Source organism: Entelurus aequoreus, linkage group LG25, assembly GCF_033978785.1.
Source record: "Entelurus aequoreus isolate RoL-2023_Sb linkage group LG25, RoL_Eaeq_v1.1, whole genome shotgun sequence".
NCBI lineage: Eukaryota > Metazoa > Chordata > Actinopteri > Syngnathiformes > Syngnathidae > Entelurus > Entelurus aequoreus.
The window spans coordinates 20,500,881-20,520,650 of NC_084755.1; the positions used below are offsets into that span (position 1 = coordinate 20,500,881).

General features: G+C 41.5%; 1 protein-coding gene across 1 annotated transcript in view; it reads right to left on the bottom strand.

Moving 5' to 3' along the window:
* LOC133642496 (uncharacterized) overlaps positions 1-19,770 on the bottom strand; it is a 55,653-nt gene that overhangs the window by 33,840 nt on the left and 2,043 nt on the right. The window contains exons 2-5 of the mRNA XM_062036717.1: positions 10,401-10,513; positions 10,183-10,308; positions 4,384-4,482; positions 4,190-4,270 (exon numbers count right to left, since the gene is read on the bottom strand). Of these exons, the coding sequence (XP_061892701.1) occupies positions 4,190-4,270; positions 4,384-4,425 (123 nt within the window). The 5' untranslated portion in view covers positions 4,426-4,482; positions 10,183-10,308; positions 10,401-10,513. The remainder of the gene's footprint in view (positions 1-4,189; positions 4,271-4,383; positions 4,483-10,182; positions 10,309-10,400; positions 10,514-19,770) is intronic.

The following is a 19,770-nucleotide window of genomic DNA, read 5'->3' on the forward strand; positions in this document are numbered from 1 at the left end:
GGTGACCCTCGCCCCATCCTTGTTTGTGAATGACTGAGCATTTCATGGAATCTACTTTTATACCCAATCATGGCACCCACCTGCTCCCAATTTGCCTGTTCACCTGTGGGATGTTCCAAATAAGTGTTTGATGAGCATTCCTCAACTTTATCAGTATTTATTGCCACCTTTCCCAACTTCTTTGTCACGTGTTGCTGGCATCAAATTCTAAAGTTAATGATTATTTGCACAAAAACAAATGTTTATCAGTTTGAACATCAAATATGTTGTCTTTGTAGCATATTCAACTGAATATGGGTTGAAAATGATTTGCAAATCATTGTATTCCGTTTATATTAACATCTAACACAATTTCCCAACTTATATGGAAATGGGGTTTGTACATAAATATGTGTGTATATATGTATATATGTGTGTGTATATATATATATACACACACAGGGTTTCCCCACAGTGCTTTGTTGTTAAGGCGGCCGCCTTAAAAACAAAGTGCCAGCGCCTGAACTAAACTCTTAACAAGCTGCTCCGCTTAGTTCTGCCTCTGCCTCTGTCAGTATGTCTCTGCAGCACCCAGCATTGTCCCACCCACAGAACCATCTGATTGGTTACACGCAGAGCGATAACAGCCAATCAGCAGTGCGTATTCAGAGCGCATGTAACAGCCAATCACAGCATGCAGTCATTGCTCACGGCACAGGCAGAGAGGAGAGACGATGGGGTGCGCAGATAGGTGTTTAGCAGGTGAGCATATTCAGGATCAGTTCAGAATCAGAAATACTTTATTAATCCCAGAGGGGAGATTAAAATTTTCAGCACAATCCCATTCAAGATCAGACAAACATTACAGGGAGACAGAACAGGATCACTGACGGGTCTGCCAACTTCCGGCGGCCTTACAAAAAAGGTGAGATACAGGTAAAGAATGGGGGGGTGAGAAAAAAAAAATCGGTCTGAGCCTAGGCCCCTGGGGAGGGGGTCCAGACTGAGGCCAAGGGAAAAAACAACTCATAGCCATAGCACACATCCCTCTTACATAAGAGGGAAACATCAAACATAAAAGAACACAAATGACATTAAAGACATTAAAAGAGCAGAGCTGATGCAACCAGTCACTTCTACATACAGCTATGAATAAAAAGTAAAAGAAACATATACACTGTGGTGGCTTCTGCGGTGTTCCGCACCATCATCTGCTGGGGTGCAGGAGGGAGCATGGCCAGAGACAGGAGCAGACCCAACAAAGCAACCAAGAGAGCCGACTCCACTCTCGGCCACCCACTAACTTGGCCAGTGTCCAGTCCGCATGGATGAGCGAGGATGCATCTAAGGCAGGGGTCACCAACCTTTTTGAACCAAGAGCTACTTCTTGGGTACTGATTAATGCGAAGGGCTACCAGTTTGATACACACTTAAATAAATTGCCAGAAATAGCCAATTTGCTCAATTTACCTTGAACTCTATGTTATTATTAATAATTAATGATATTTACACTTAATTGAACGGTTTAAAAGAGGAGAAAACACGAAAAAAAAATGACAATTAAATTTTGAAACATAGTTTATCTTCAATTTCGACTCTTTAAAATTCAAAATTCAACCGAAAAAAAGAAGAGAAAAACTAGCTAATTCGAATCTTTTTGAAAAAATTAAAAAAATAATTTATGGAACATCATTAGTAATTTTTCCTTATTAAGATTAATTTTAGAATTTTGATGACATGTTTTAAATAGGTTAAAATCCAATCTGCACTTTGTAAGAATATATAACAAATTGGACCAAGCTATATTTCTAACAAAGACAAATCATTATTTCTTCTAGATTTTCCAGAACAAAAATTTTAAAAGAAATTCAAAAGACTTTGAAATAAGATTTAAATTTGATTCTACAGATTTTCTAGATTTGCCAGAATAATTTTTTTGAATTTTAATCATAATAAGTTTGAAGAAATATTTCACAAATATTCTTCGTCGAAAAAACAGAAGCTAAAATGAAGAATTAAAATGAAATGTATGTATTATTATTTACAATAAAAAAAAAAAATTACTTGAACATTGATTTAAATTGTCAGGAAAGAAGAGGAAGGAATTTAAAAGGTAAAAAGGTATATGTGTTTAAAAATCCTAAAATCATTTTTAAATTTGTATTTTTTTTCTCTAAAATTGTCTTTCTGAGAGTTATAAGAAGCAAAGTAAAAAAATTCATGAAATTATTTAAACAAGTGAAGACCAAGTCTTTAAAATATTTTCTTGGATTTTCAAATTCTATTTGAGTTTTGTCTCTCTTAGAATTAAAATGTCGGGCAAAGAGAGACCAGCTTGCTAGTAAATAAATACAATTTAAAAAATAGAGGCAGCTCACTGGTAAGTGCTGCTATTTGAGCTATTTTTAGAACAGGCCAGCGGGCTACTCATCTGGTCCTTACGGGCTACCTGGTGCCCGCGGGCACCGCGTTGGTGACCCCTGATCTAAGGAGACTGAGGTGTGCACCTCCCAGTCAACTACTAGTAACATCACTATGAGCCCGTTGACGTTCTGGAAACATAAGCGGCAGCTCAGCTCGCTCACATCCTTGAGGTGAAGGCTAATTAGCTTTTAGCGTAATGTTAACTCACTGTGCGGTGTGCGTGCGTGCGTATGTGTGTGTGTGTGCGTGTCTGTGTGTGTGTGCGTGTGTAATGAAGAGTTTTTGTCTCTGATAGTTGATATAATAATGTAACTGCATCATAAAGCCTACATGAACTCCATGGTGTTCAAGGATGAATAGACTCTCCCATTGCTATTGTGCTATTTTTTTCAGCTATAGTTACATTAATCATTAGTAATGTAGCAGCCTAGTTTTGAATGGCAGGGTCCCTGCTATCACATGTTGATAAAAATATAACATTTACATAATACAAATCAACTACAGGCTTCCCAAATGCTGTAATAAATTAAGCATGATGAGTTGAGCATATGTCAGCATGTGGCCCCAATCTTAACTCTTTTTTTCGAACGCTTATTCCAAACGCTTACTTACAGTAAGTTAGTAATTTGACTTTGTAAGTCATTATTTTAGTATCTCAGGTAACTAGGACTGTTTTGTTTTTACTTAACGGAAAAAATATTGAAATATATATCGTATATCGCCATTCAGCAAATGGAGCGGAAAACACAACCAAAAGTTGTGGGCTTCCTCACGTGACGAAGCCGGCCTAATTCCCCGCAGTCTGTAGTCTATTTCCCCCCAGACTGTGGTGGCAGCGACGAGGTGGAGACGTAATGGCGACAGGCCGAGTTACACCGATCCTTACACCCACCCACCACCTTCCCCCTCCCCCTGGAGAGTCACCACATTAACTAACACATTTTCTGGGGGAAACACTGACACATATATATATATATACTATATATATATATATATATACTATATATATATATATATATATATATATATATATATATATATATATATATATATATATATATATATATATATATATATATACACTACCGTTCAAAAGTTTGGGGTCACCCAAACAATTTTGTGGAAAAGCCTTCATTTCTAAGAACAAGAATAGACTGTCGAGTTTCAGATGAAAGTTCTCTTTTTCTGGCCATTTTGAGCGTTTAATTGACCCCACAAATGTGATGCTCCAGAAACTCAATCTGCTCAAAGGAAGGTCAGTTTTGTAGCTTCTGTAACGAGCTAAACTGTTTTCAGATGTGTGAACATGATTGCACAAGGGTTTTCTAATCATCAATTAGCTTTCTGAGCCAATGAGCAAACACATTGTACCATTAGAACACTGGAGTGATAGTTGCTGGAAATGGGCCTCTATACACCTATGTAGATAATGCACCAAAAACCAGACATTTGCAGCTAGAATAGTCATTTACCACATTAGCAATGTATAGAGTGTATTTCTTTAAAGTTAAGACTAGTTTAAAGTTATCTTCATTGAAAAGTACAGTGCTTTTCCTTCAAAAATAAGGACATTTCAATGTGACTCCAAACTTTTGAACGGTAGTATATATATATATATATATATATATATATATATATATATATATATATATATATATATATATATATATATATATATATATATATATATATATATATATATATATATATATATATTATAAGAACTTTGCTCTTGACATTTCTGTATTAATTTGCTATTTGCAATAAATTATGTTCAGGAACTCACCACATCATATCTAGTTTCATAGATGTTGTTGGGTTTTTTCAGCCTTGGAAGAGGTACTGGTCTTACTTTCAACTCAGACTCCTGAGGAAAATGGGACATTGGAATAAATTGCATGTAAATGTACAAGTTCCATAAAATACCAAAAAAGAGCAAAACAATTATAGGTGAATATGGATTGCTTATTGTTATATTACCACTGGCGGTGGTTCAGACGGTGGAATAGTGGAGGACTTCATTGCATCAGGTTGGGGTTTGGATGGCTCGAGCTTTCAGAATCCAGCTTGGGCCCAAAACTGTTAACAAAATTACCTATCAATCATTTTAGTAAGTGACTTTATCACCAATAACAACCTCAGCAGGCAACATGTTTTTTTCCTTATCTATGATCTACCTTGAATGTGTCAAGTTCAATTTGAATGCCTGGGACATGATGGCGTGTGGCACTTTTCACCCACTCTTTCATTGTGCAAAATTCGCAAACAACAAAACATGATTGTTGCTGAGCGATTTCAGCCCAGATAACCCCCGACAGTTGTCACACTCAGGTGTTCCCCTATTGTCGTGGCATCAGCGTCTTTGTTCAAGCTGCTGTTCACGCGCTCCTTTGTCATCTCCAATCAGCTCACGCAACGATAACGAGACCGAACAAGAGTTTGCTTCAAATTTTTAGCGCCTCATTCGACCTTTTTCATTTAGCATTCTTTGTGTTCTCCCAGCTTGTCGACAAAGCCTTGCATAAAGCTGGTAACTTCTGCACCTGTTAATGTTCTGGCATGGAAAAATGCCTCAAGCGGTCTTATCAGCCACAGAGCAGGGCTGGTGTTACCATGCTTTCAAAAAATGCTGCAAAACCAGTAGGGTCCAACTAACAACCTATCTTATAAAAAAAAAATAGAATTTACAAGTACCGGTATACAGGGTACAGTGCATCTGGACAGTATTCACAGCGCTTCACTTTTTCCAAATGTTGTTATGTTACAGCCTTATTCCAAAATGGAATACATTCATTGTTGTCCTCAAAATTCTACAATGACAATATGAAAAGTTGTTTTATTTATTTAGCAAATTTATTACAAATAAAAGAATACAAAATCACATGTACATAAGTATTTACACCCTTTGCTCAATACTTTGTTGATGCACCTTTGACAGCCTCAAGTCTTTTTGAATACAATGCTACAAGCTTTGGGCAATTTCACCCATTCCTCTTTCCAGCATCTCTTAAGATCCATCAGGTTGGATGGAAAGAGTTGGTTTTCATCTGGGATGTTTCTGTACATTGCTGCATTCCTCTTCCCCTCTATTCTGACTTGTCTCCCAGTTCCTACCGCTGAAAACCATCCCCACAGCATGATGCTGCCACCACCATGCTTCACTGTAGGGATGGTATTGGCCTGGTGGTGAGCGGTGCCTGGTTTCCTTCAAACATGATGCCTGGCATTCATGCCAAAGAGTTCAATCTTTGTCTCATCAGACCAGATAATTTAGTTTCTCATGGTCTGAGAGTCTTTCATGTGCATTTTGGCAAACCTTTTACAGATAGATGTCTTCCACCTGGACACTCTACCATACAGGTCTGATTGGTGGATTGCTGCAGAGATGGTTGTCCTTCTGGAAGGTTCTCCTCTCTCCACAGAGGAATGTTGTAGCTCTGACAGAGTGACCATCTGGTTCTTGGTCACCTCCCTGACTAGACTAAGATGAATGCAGCAATGTACAAAGACATCCTGGATGAAAATCAACACTTCCCATCCAACCTGATGGAGCTTGAGAGGTGCTGCAAAGAGGAATGGGTGATTAATGAGAAATAAAATGAATTTATTTGATTTTAGCGAATGGCTGCAATGAAACAAATGGTGAACAATTTAAAGGGGTGTGAATACTTTCAGTACCCACTATACTGTATGTAACTAAGACACCATCCAACCTGATGGAGCTTGAGTGGTGCTGCAAAGAGAAATGGGTAAAACTGACAAAGATAGGTGTGCCAGGCTTGTGGCATCATATTCAAAAATACTTGAGGCTGTAATTGCTGCCAAAGGTGCATCTACAAAGTAGTGAGCAAAAGCTGTGAATACTTATGTACATGTGATTTTTCAGTTAATTTAAATTTTTAATACATTTGAAAAAAAAAAAAAAAACTTTTAACATAGTCATTATGTAGAATGTTTAGAACAAAAATGCATTTATTCCATTTAGGAATAAGGCTATGACATAACAAAATGTGGTAAAAGTGAAGCGCTGTGTGTACTTTCTGTATGCACTGTACACAAAAGAGATATTCAACTAAATGGTTTTCAGGGCCACATTTTAAGAAAGCTAAGGACCGGAGGTCCGGACTTTCACTGTTAGTCTTATTTTGTATGTTTCAGTGAACCAGCGTCCTCTACAGTAGACATTAGAATTTGGTCTATTTATTTTGTTGGAGTTACAGGAGCGCTGTGCTGTTTTTATGGACTTTCTGCAAAAAAGCTAGTCAAAGATCATCTCTATGACATCCCAGCAGGCACAATACATTGACACAACGTTGATATGTCCTTTAAAACTGACTTTGAAACGTTGCAAAATAGTTGTATTTTTAAATTGAGACAACATTGGTGTTTAATGTTGGATCCACGTTGTTGGTTGGGAAATGACCAAATTTCAATGATCAAATCAACGTCACATCCTGACGTTGAATAAACGTCGTCAAAAAGCACGTTGTTTCAACGTTGTATTTGTGTTGTAGAATATAGGTTGGGAAATGACCAAAATTCAATGGTCAAATCAACGTCAGAACCCAACATTGATTGAACATCATCGTTTTGTTTGAGTTGCTCAACATCAGGACCTTATTCATCAAGTTCTTAAGATTGTTTCAATGTCTTAATACCGACAGCCATCAGACTGTATAATGTATATGTTCCTTTTTGACTGTACTTAAATGTATAATGTATTTATATTATTCACATGTGAATAATGCTGTATAATAGACTGTATTTATGTTATACACGTGTGAATAATGCTGTATAATAGACTGTATTTATATTATTCACATGTGAATAATGCTGTATAATAGACTGTATTTATATTATTCACATGTAAAAAATACCTAGGTGTTTATTGTCTATTGTGAGCGAACTGTGGTGTTGAATTTCCCCCAGGGATCAATAAAGTACTTTCTATTCTATTCTATTCTATTAGAACCTGCTGCAAAAAAGTGAGTCTCTTAAGTTTTTTTAACTGAATTCGCGGGCCACCGTTTGAATATCCCAAATGATAAAAAAGAGAGGACCTAAAATGGAACCTCAAAGAACCCCACTAGTATAACTAAAGAATTAGAACAAATGAGCACTGACTGCATCTGAAGTAAAGAAGCTACAGCAACACCTTAGTTACACAAATCACATTCAATTGTGTGAATGCCAAAAAAAGAGGACTTAAAGGGGTGCCTTGAGGAACGCCTCGGTTTGGAACCAAGTGCTGTATGTTTGCTTGCAGGGTTAAAATATCAAAGCAAGTATCTGTGTCACCCACATCTGCGGTCCTCTCCAAGGTTTCTCATAGTCATTCACATTGACATCCCACTGGGTTGTGAGTTTTTCCTTGCCCTTATGTGGGCTCTGAACCGAGGATGTCGTTGTGGCTTGTGCAGCCCTTTGAGACACTTGTGATTTAGGGCTATATACAGTAAGTAAACATTGATTGATTGATTGAAGTATCTGCCAACGTGTTGGCAGATACTTGGTCCAAATTCCTCTATGCAACAGAATCACTCTCGTGTTTTTAGGAATTTGCTGCAAACATCAAACATTTTTGTCGCCCAGGTTCTGAACTGAAATCCGGGGGCCAGAATGATGTCATTCCCGGGTCGCCAGTTGACTAGCCCTGATATACAACGTCAGTATATGAAGAATTTGAAGGGTAAACCATCAAAATAAAATTACCCCTAAACGTTAAAGTACCACTGATAGTCACACACATTTGACCCATCCCCTTGTTCCACTCCTGGGAGGTGAAGGGAGCAGTAAGCAGCAGCGGTGGCCACGCTCTGGAATCATTTTGGTGATTTAACCCCCAATTCCAACCCTTGATGCTGAGTGCCGAGCAGGAAGGTAATGGGTCCCATTTTTATAGTCTTTATAATTTTTATAGTCTCACGACCTACCGATCTCAGGGCGAACACTCTAACCCAGACCTGGGCATTGTACGGCCCGCGGGCCGCATCCGGCCCTTTGCGCATCCCTGTCCGGCCCGCGTGAGGCCAATCATAAATTACAAAATACATTTCAAAAAGTATCTATGTCGAGTGTGCAATACAACGGTGCTGCTTTTGTTTTGAAAAGCGTTATTTGTATTACTTCCGTGTGGACGTATGCGCGTGTGCGATTGTGAGTGAATTGAACGGCGCAATTACAAATTACAAAATAAAGTTTAAAAAACATCTATGTCGTGCGCGCAATACAACTGTGCTGCTTTTATTTTAAAATGTGTTATTTATGCCGTATGTGCGGGGGGAACCTGTGAGTGAAGGTGCATAGAGACAAGTGATGAGACGCTAAAAAAAGAAAAGTTGATGAGGAATGGCGTGTTTCCAACAAGACATGGACTGCCAAGTATTTCTTTACATAAATTAATGGTAAAGCCGTGTGCTTAATGTGTGGTACACAGGTTGCTGTGTTTAAATATCATTTTAATCGCCACTACACGAAGAAACACGAGGGAAAATACCGGAATGTGTCTGATGAAGCGCGCGCAAGGGAGGCTGATGCGTTGATGGTAAAACTGCAAAGCCAACAAGGACTTTGTGCCATATTTCACACCCCCAGAGATGCAGCCGTCAGGACAAGTTTCGTCATTTCTCACAAAAGCGCCAGAAAAAGTAAGGCGTTTTCTGACGGAGAGTTTATTAAGGAGTGCTTATTGGACTTTGTTGCGCTGATAATGCCCGGAGACATGGAATGTTTTTCGCTAACTTTGGATGAGAGCTCTGATGCAGTCAATTAAAGAGACAACCACAGGTAATGACTTGTTCACAGAGGTAAATGCGTGTTGGGACAAGCTGGCAGGTGTGACAATCCAATCCACTTTATTTATATAGCACATTTAAACAACAAAATGTTTCCAAAGTGCTGCACAACAATATTACAAACAATATTCAAATATTATCCTTAGCTCCACCAATGACTGAATAAAAAGAAAAAACAATTACATATAAAACCAATATAAAAAACAATATGAAATAAATATGATTAAAAACTATTTTTAACAACAGATGGTTGTCCAAATCTGATGGGGAAAAATGTTGGATAATGCAGGATAAAGTGACCATAAAAAGCAATCTGCTTTTGTATAAAGTTAAGTTAGGTTAAATTAAATTATTATTATTATTATTAATTATTATTATTATTATCATCATTATTATTTATCTTACGGTATATCAAAAATAATATTGAGCAAAATTTAATTGAAATATTGTCGTGTGGCCCTCCAGCAGTGCTCGGGTTGCTTATGCGGCCCCCGGTGAAAATTAATTGCCCACCCCTGCTCTAACCACAAGGCCACGGAGCATGAAAAAAACACTAAAATGTAATTATAGTCCCAAATATTATCTAGTCATTGACATTAAAAATGTATTAATTCATAACACCTGTTTTACATGCAATAATTAGATCTACAGTGTGTTTGCTTTTTTGTTATCACTAAGTAGTGGCCAATAAGGACTGTTGTTGAGGAAGTGAAGCATTCATGAGCTGCCAAGAGTAGCGTGACAACTCTACATCAAGTCCGCTTGAAATGTTCTGAAGGCTATCAAAATTGAGCCATTTATGTTTGACGGATGTCGTGGCGCATCCATAATCCACTAGATTTTATGCAGCCATAAGAGAGATGCTAAAACAGAAACGAGTCCTGTGCATAATTCACTTCAATCGTGGAGGAAAACACAAGAATAAATAAACGTCTTAAATAAAACAAACATTTTCTACGCAATTAAACGGAGAGTTTATGCATACCGTCATCTTCATCAGTCCGCTGCGTTGTTACATGTTTTCTTGATCGTGGATCCTGTGTCTGGAATAAGCCAATGTTGATGGTGTTGTTGTTGCTTTACACTGTCTGGCGTTATGTACTCGAAATGCCTGCATGGCGTCATAAGAGAAACAGGTAGGCGGATCTTATAAATGGGAAATGATGTCATTATTCAAAAGCATCAACAAGGAGGTATACTTACTGGCGCTTGTCTTTGTCTTTTTACATGCCTTACATAACGCAAATATGCAAGCTGAGCAAAGTGAGGGCGCTCTTTGCTTCCGTGCCTTGCTCGAGGGCATGTTGACAGCAATCCTGAAGCAAACTGAAAACTCTATGTGACAATTCCCATATGTTCTTTGTCTGCAACAATACATGTCCCAATCACAAAGTCCAGTCCTAATACAAGTGTGTAAAAAAAACTAAAGAACATTTGCAAAAGGCACATTTGTTTAAAGGCAAATTTAATCAATCTTCATTTCTTATGAGTAAACCGTTTTGGGTGAGTTGAAAACGGCAGAAAATCTGGGTTTTTTTTAGGAAGGAGGGGAACCCGCAGTCGCATATTGTCATTATTCTTTTCAAGACAAAGCATGGATGTCAGTGACATAAAAGAACAACATTTCAGAGCCTTTATACTGTACTCTGGAATTTTGCATGAACTTGCAGGACAGGAAGAGTGAGTGTGCGTGGGTTGGATTCTTGTCGTGTTCACTATATGTAATAGAATACCCGCAGGTAATACAATATGTTTTAATGACTATTGTCATTCCAATCACTGCAATGCAAAATGACTAAACAATGTTGTTAAAAGTGCATCAGTGGAAGAAGTAAAAAAGATTTGCACAGATTTTGAGATCCTAGCAGAACTATATCTTACCTTCAATAGACTAAGGACTACAAAACTGATAAACAGGTGAAGCAGGGGCGCTCTACTATGTCCTGTATAAAATTGTGTTTTAAATTAAACTGGTCCTGAAAGCATCTTGTTATTGTTCAAATACTAAGATATTTAAATTATACAGTATTACGCTGCTAATCTCTAGCTAGCAACTAGAGATGTCCGATAAAGTGCTTTTTTGCCGATATCCGATATTCCGATATTGTCCAACTCTTAATTACCGATACCGATATCAACCGATACCGATATATACAGTTGTGGAATTAACACATTATTATGCCTAATTTTGTTGTGATGCCCCGCTAGATGCATTAAACAATGTAACAAGGTTTTCTAAAATAAATCAACTCAAGTTATGGGAAAAAAATGCCAACATGGCACTGCCATATTTATTATTGAAGTCACAAAGTGCTTTTTTTTTTAACATGCCTCAAAACAGCAGCTTGGAATTTGGGACATGCTCTCCCTGAGAGAGCATGAGGAGGTTGAGGTGGGCGGGGTTGGGGGGGCGGAGTTGAGTTGGGGGGTAGGAGGTAGAATGGATCCCTGGGGGACACCACAGTAAAGCGGAGCAGAAGAAGAGGTGGCGTCCCCCAGCCTGACAGAGAAGGACCTCTCTGACAGGTAGGATCTGAACCACTCTAATGCAGTCCCCCTGACACCCACACAGTCTCTCAGGCGGTCTAAAAGAATTGTGTGGTCGACTGTATCAAAGGCAGCTGTAAGATCTAAAAGCACTAAAATGGCAGAGCTACCAGAATCAGACATTAAAAGCAAGTCATTAAAAACCTTTAAAAGTGCAGATTCAGTACTGTGCAAAGCCTTGTATCCAGACTGAAATGGATCTAAAGTGCTATTTTCATCTAAAAAAGGCTGCAGTTGCGCTAAAACACATTTCTCCAGAATTTTTGACACAAAAGGTCATTTGGAAATGGGCCGATAATTTGACAAACTTGTCGGATCTAGACCTGTTTTTTTAATCAAAGGCTCGACAACAGCTCTTTTACAAAAAGAGGGGACACAGCCAGAAATCAAGCTGCTGTTGATGATGTCCTTAACAGACAAGTCAATAGTGTCCCAGATTTCTTTAAAAAAGCGAGGGGGGGCTGGGTCTGTGGCACAGGACGAGGGTTTCAGTTTGTGGACTATTCCTGTAAGCTCAGGCAAGGACACAGGCTCAAACTGACTAAACACAGCCGAGCACTGAGTGGCCACATTAAAACTCAATTGAGAGCGAGAAAGATTTGCCCGAATAAAAGCAACCTTATCGTTAAAAAAGGAGAGAAATTTTTCACAAGTTTCACTTGTCATCTCCAGTAAAGTGGCTGGATTCGGATTAAGAACATAACTAATAGTATCAAAAAGAACACGTGGCTTGCTGATACTGTTTAAAATTAAGTCTGACAGATATTTTGTTTTCTCCGCTTTAACCACACTTTGATAGTTCTGACAGTTTTCTTTTAAAATTTGATAAGAAACCTCCAAGTGATCCCCTTTCCACTTGCGCTCCGCCCTTCGCCACTCACGCCGAGCTGTGCGTGTGGTTTCATTGAGCCAAGGCTCCTGTTTTGGCTTTGGACGTATAGCTTTGAGGGGCGCTATACTATCCAGAACCTCAGAACATATAGAAAGAAAAGAGCACATCAATTGTTCAGTGTCTGCAGAGTGTGATATACTCTGCATGGACACAGTGAATAAAGGGGAGAAGGTGGCTGCGGTGTCAGACCTAATAACACGCCCATGACGCACGGCAAGTGGTTTCACATCAGGGTCCAAACTTAAATGAAACATAACAGGACTATGATCAGAAAACACAGCATCACCAACAACGACATTGTCAACATTAAAACCATAAGACAATACGAGGTCTAGTGTATGCCCACGTTCATGTGTGGAACCAGATACAGACTGTATAAAATTAAAAGAGTCAATGACATTCAGGAAGCTCCTGGATAGAGGTTCGTCTGGGCAGTAGGTGTGAATATTAAAGTCACCAACAATAAGAACACGATCATATTTGGGCAGAATTTCGGCCAGAAATTCAGAAAAGTCATTTATGAAGTCTTTGTGGTACTTGGGTGGTCGATAAACGACGGCACACAGGACGACATCAGAAAGACCCAGCTCAAACATGCATAGTTCGAAGCTTAAAAAGGAGGATTGCAGGCGGATCTGACGGCATTTAAAGTCATTTTTAAAAACGACTGCTAATCCTCCTCCTTTTCGGCCAGACGACCGCGGAGAATTAAAATATGAGCACTCCGGTGATAAAAGTTCATTTAGAGGAGCGAACTCACCAGTTCTCAGCCATGTCTCCGTCACACAGAGGAAGTCCAGTCCGCGGGAGATGAATAAATCCTTCAGGATAAATGTTTTGTTTGTCAAGGATCTTGCGTTAACAAGACCGAACTTAACGGGGGCCGGCGCGTCCAAGGCCGCTGCTGATCCGGATGGGGCCCGACACAGAGCCCGCAGGTGGCGGGAGTTCACTCCGCACCTCCGGGGGCGGGGACAGCAGGAGCGCGGCGGGCGAGCTTCCCCCTGCAGACCGACGACAGGAACAATCCAGGACCCGGCGGGATCCAGCAAACGTGGGTGCAGGAAGAAACCAGGTACCGGACCATACCTCCTTCGGGAAGCCACGGAAAGCCGGGCCAGGAGTGCCCTAACTTTCACCAGCTGGCCGCCACGTTTACCACGGCGCCGATGACGCTTTCGCCGGGGTAGAGGAGCCAGAGGGCGAAAAAGGAAGGCAGGAATCCGGCCAGGTGAGAAAGCTGACTGGGACGCCGTAAAACTAACGTCGAAGTTGATCATATCCGTGTGAGAGGGACAAAGATCCAACAGCGTTTGGCGGTCATACACAAACAGTGAGTTGACAGGGACAACAGAAGACGCGAACAGCACAAAAACAAGCAAAGCTGACAGCGAGAGACGGCAAGCCTCAGCACATATTGGCGCCATCTTGGATGGATGAAGAAATAACAGATGCTGCTAAGCAAGCAAGGAAAATATGCCGTGGCATTGGAGATGAACGACTGAAACAGCTGAATGCCAGTAGTCTCAGTGAGGATGACAAGAAGAAGCCTGCTAAACTATGGGAATTCTATGAAGGTCAGCTGAAACTGAATGTGAATTTTAGGATCCATGGACTCCACCTAATGCAGTACAGACAAAAGCCAAATGAGAGCATTGATGACTTTGTAACCAGAGCCAGAACATTAGCTCAAAAATGCCAGTTTACTGATGAAGAGCTCAACGAACGTCTAATTGAACTCATCATTGCTAGTACACCTCATGATGCTCTGAGAAATTACCTGTATAGCAAACCCAAAGGCCACTCTCTGGTGGATGTACTAACAGAAGGGCGGAAATACGAAGCCCTATCAGCAGGCAATGAACAGTTACAGCAACTTGGCATGTCACACAGTGAGAAAATCCACGCCGTGGACAGAGGGCGGACGTGCCAAAATTGTGGTAGGAGCCATAAACCCCGTCAATGTCCCACGTATAATGACGAATGCTCTGCCGGTGGTGCAAGAGGCCATTAGGCGAAGTGCTGTAGGAAAAGCAAGCAGCAGAGACAGCAACGCTCCGGGCGGGGTGGGGGCCAAAGGAGTAAGTCCCCCTCACCACGACAGAGACGTGACAGACAACAAGCCTCCAGGGGCCACAACAGGCAACGTGGTGAGTCTCATATCAACACCATAGACGGCTCGGAGGCCGATGAAGAATGTGAGTACCAATCACAATTCCATTCAATCCCCATCAGCGAGAAATGTATGTACAGCATAGAGCGCAAGCCACCCAGAGAGGAGGCATACACAACATTGAAGGTGAGGCCACCTGACTTACGGGGTTACGGATACACACTCCGCCTAAAAATAGACACAGGAGCATCTGGCAACACACTCCCAATACGCACCTTCAAGCAGATGTATGGCAAGGATGTGTGTGCTCAGAAAAAGCTGAAGAAAAACTACAGGAGGCTATCAGCATACAGTGGTCATCAGATCCTCTGCCAGGGTACCATTGACATTCCGTGTCAATACAAAGAGTCCAAATGGGTCAACACCAAGTTCTACGTAGTGGATGTACCAGGTCCGGCTGTAGTTGGACTGCCAACGAGCGAAATGTTGAACCTGGTAACTGTCAATGTTGACACAGTGAAGGAGACGGACAGTGCCAGAGACAGAGGGACAGGACCACTGAAGAGGATAACAACCATCACAGAGCTAAAGTCAACTTATCCAGACCAGTAAGACAAAATAGGCAATTTCAGTGGAACCGCTAGACTCTATTTAAAAAAGGATGCTGAACCATTCATCTACCCTCCACGAAAATGCAGTATCCACATAAAGGACAAGTTGCAAGCAGAGCTGAATAAAATACTAGAGCAAGATGTGATACGGAAGGTGGAATAGCATACAGACTGGTGCTCCAGTCTTACATACAGCACCAAAAAAGACGGGTCACTTAGGATATGCCTGGACCCTGAAAAACTGAATGCCGGCCATCGGCTGTGCCCACACAACATCCCAACTGTGGAGGAACTGAACCCAGAGTTTGCAAGGCCGAAAATATTCAGCAAACTTGATACAAAAGCAGGGTATTGGTCTATACGCCTTGATGAAGAATCACAACCCCTGACAACATTCCGAACTCCATTCGGCAGGTACTGCTGGAAGCGCTTGCCATTCGGTCTGAGTGTCTCTCAGGACCTTTTCCAGGCCAAGATGGACCAGATCCTGGAGGGGCTCCGGGGTGTTGTCAGCATAGCCGACGGCATAGCGGTCTGTGGTGAAACTGAGGAAGAGCATGACAGGAACCTAATCAACCTGATGGAACGAGCCGTTGAGGCAGGTGTCGTGTTCAACAGTGAAAAATGCACAATAAAACAAGACAGCCTTACATTATTTGGCAACATGTACACAGCAAAAGGCATCAGGCCAGACCCAGCCAAGATCAAGAACATACAGAAAATGCCGACACTCTAAAGCAAAGAGGATCTGCACAGATTCATAGGGATGCTGACTTACCTGTCCCCATATATAACAAAGTTTGTGGATAAAGCTCACACCTTGAGGGGGCTGCTGAAAATCAAAGCACCATGGATATGGGACACTGACCACAAGGAGTGCTTCGAAGACCCGAAGTCAACAGTCACCGAGCATGCCTGCCTGAAATACTACGACCCAAACACTCCTTTAATCCTCGAGGTTGACGCGTCACAGAAAGGATTGGGCATGACCTTGGTGCAGAACGACAGACCCATCGCTTTTGGCTCCAAGACACTGACTGACTGCCAGTCGAGGTACAGCAACATAGAGCGAGAGATGCTAGCCATAGTGTATGGGATGCAGAGATACCACACATACCTTTATGGGAAATCGTTTATCGTGGTAACGGACTACAAACCACTAGTCACCATATGTGTGAAGCCACTGCATGCTGCACCACCACGACTCCAGCGCATGCTGATAAAGACACACGGGTACAACTATGATGTCATATACCGACCAGGACCCCAAATGATCCTGGCGGACACCCTGAGCCGGCTGCCAAACCCTGAAAACCACAGTGACATAGAGCTGGATGAACGCATTGATGGTGTCGATGCAGAGATCGAGGATCCACGGCAACACACTGTTGCAATAATAAACTTTTCCCCTGAGGAGCAGGACGCTCTCCGCACTGAGAGTGCCAAGGATCACAGACTCAAAAGACGTGATCCACTAAGGCTGGCTGGAGAACATCAAGGACATGCCGAAAGATCTGCGTGCCTATTGGTCCTTCAGAGATGAGCTCGCAATGGAATCAGGAGTCATATTCAAAGGCAGACAGATACTCATTCCAGACTCTATGACTGATGACATACTGACACAGCTACATGTTGGCCACCAAGGCATCGAGAAAACACGTCGCCTTGCAAGAGAGAATGTATACTGGATTAAAATGAATGATAACATTGAGAGTGTGTGCAGGTCATGCAGGGTGTGTGTGGAACATCAGGATGCAAACCCAAAACAACCCCTTCACCCACACCACTTACCGTCAAAACCATGGCAGTCTCTGGCCTCTGACCTATTTGAGGTCAAATGTCGCCAGTTCCTTCTAACTGTAGAAAGGTACTCCAAATACCCATTAGTGGATGAGATGCCTGTGTTGGCGTCGAGCCATGCGTTCACACAAAAGCTGCGAATGTACATGTCGCTGTTCGGACGGGTGGAGGAAATCCTAACGGACAACGGGCCTCAGTACACAGGGCAGGCCTTCAAGACATGTGTAACAGACTGGGGGATCAAGCACGTTACAAGCTCGCCCCACTACACAAAGAGCAACGGATTCAATGAAAGGCATGTGAGACACATCAAATCCCTGGAACATGGAGGCAACCTTCAGATGGCTCTACTGCAAGTCAGAGCAACACCCATCGATAGCAAACTACCATCACCTGTGGAGCTGATGTTTGGAAGACCTATTGCTACCCTGCTGCCAAGCAGAGCAGATCCATGGAAGGAGGAACATAGGCTACACCTGGAACAAAGAGCAGAGGACATGAAGGAGCACCACGACCGTGGATGCCGCGGACAGAGGAACATGGCATCCAGCTATTGTTGTGCAAAAGTGCAATGAGCCAAGAAGCTATGTTGTACAAACACCAAATGGCAACCGGATCAGACGAGCAGGAGCCGCGTAAGGAATAAACATGGTGGTGGTATTGTATGTATATTCACCAGGATATAAAATACATAACTTGCACCAATCTTAACCACAATGCCCTTGAATCTGTGTGGGCAGAAATCAAATTTAAAATGCTAAGCCGGTACTGATAGGGACTGTATACAGACCCCCTAATCAGAGTGATTTCTATGGTGCTCTCGAGGAGTGCTTGGCTGGGGTAGACAACGTGGAGAAAATTATAACTGGAGATCTGAACATTCAACGCAGAGATGCGCCTGTCTTCAAATCTTACAGCAAGCTTTGTAATCTGCACGGCCTCTCCCAGCTAATAACACTACCCACAAGGGTGTGTGATTCCACCCAATCAACCATAGATCTCATTCTTACATCAGACCCGCATAACATAAAAAATAGTGGGGTCATAATCTGTGATCTTAGCGACCACTATCTAACCTTCTGCACCCGCAAAATAACTAAACCCAAAGCCAATGGCCACATAACAGCTCAATCCAGATCCCTTAAAACATACTCCAGTGATAATTTCAACCTTAAATTAGGTGAGTGGGACTGGTCCCCTGTGCTCACGAGCAACATGGTTGAAGATGCTTGGGATTGCTTCTAAATGATATGGCTCCCGTGAGAACAGTCAGAATCAAAGCCCGCTCCGAACCATGGATGAATCCAGACCTATTAGCTGCCATAAAAGACAGAGACAGAAAATACTTCGAATACCAAAAGTGTAAAACCGAAGTAGATAAACAACCCAATAATAATAACCTCAAATCACTCCTTTCAACACTCAAAAAAGCAATGCAATAAATTAAGAAATGTTATATATTACATTAACGATAAAATAGAGGAAAATGCAAATAAGTCATGTGAGCTCTGCAAAATTCTCAACAACCAGCTTCCTGGATGCAGCCAGAAACTTAAAACCAGACTCACCAACATCAACATCAAGGAGGGTGATTCCCTCATTACAGATAAAATGGAGGTAGCAAGCAGACTCAACACTTTTTCACCAGCAGAGCCACAACTCTAGTTAACAAGCTGTCCCACCACTCTGGTCGTTTTGGTGTAGAACACATTAAAGCCTTCAACAGAAAGCTAGGAGTAATCAACAACAATTTCAAATTAGAAATGGTCTCAGCTGACAAGGTGCTTAAAAAATTGAGCGCGCTCCACCCAAACAAGGCCGCTGGCCTTGACAATATTCCCTCCAGATTCCTCAGGGGCTCTGCCACCACCATTGCTCCTATCATCACACACATAATTAACCTCTCAATTAAACAAGGCCAAGTACCCAAGGATTTCAAAATAGCAAGAGTAAACCCCTTTTTAAAAAAGGTAGCAAATTAGAACCTGGTAACTACCGACCTGTTTCTATTCTCAGTTCCATTTCGAAAGTAATGGAAAAAATTGTTTATGAACAGGTCGATAGATACCTTGCTACTAATAAACTCATGTACAAATTCCAATCCGGCTTTAGAACTAACCACTCCACTGACACATGCCTTCTTTATCTGACCGACCACATCAAACATGAGGTGGACGTGGGCAAATACTGCGGCATGGTAATGCTGGACCTTCAGAAGGCCTTTGACACTGTAAACCACGCTATACTGTTGGATAAGCTCAGAGCAATCGGATTTGGTAAAACCTCATCGAGCTGGATGCAATCTTACTTGGAGGGGAGGAAACAGGTGGTAGAGGTGAACAGCACCGTGTGTCCCTTCTATGCCACATCAATATGGAATGCACTCCCAACAGGTGTAAAAGAAAGTGCCTCTCTATCCTCCTTCAAAACCGCACTAAAACAACACCTCCAGGCAACTTCAACCCTGAACACCCTCCCCCTTCCACATCCCACCTCCCCGGATTGTAAATAACCAAATGTAAATAATCAAATGTATTTCTAATGTATATACTTGTTCTTATGATATCTGAACTCACTATGTTCTCTGCTCGCTGTACATATCCTACCAAG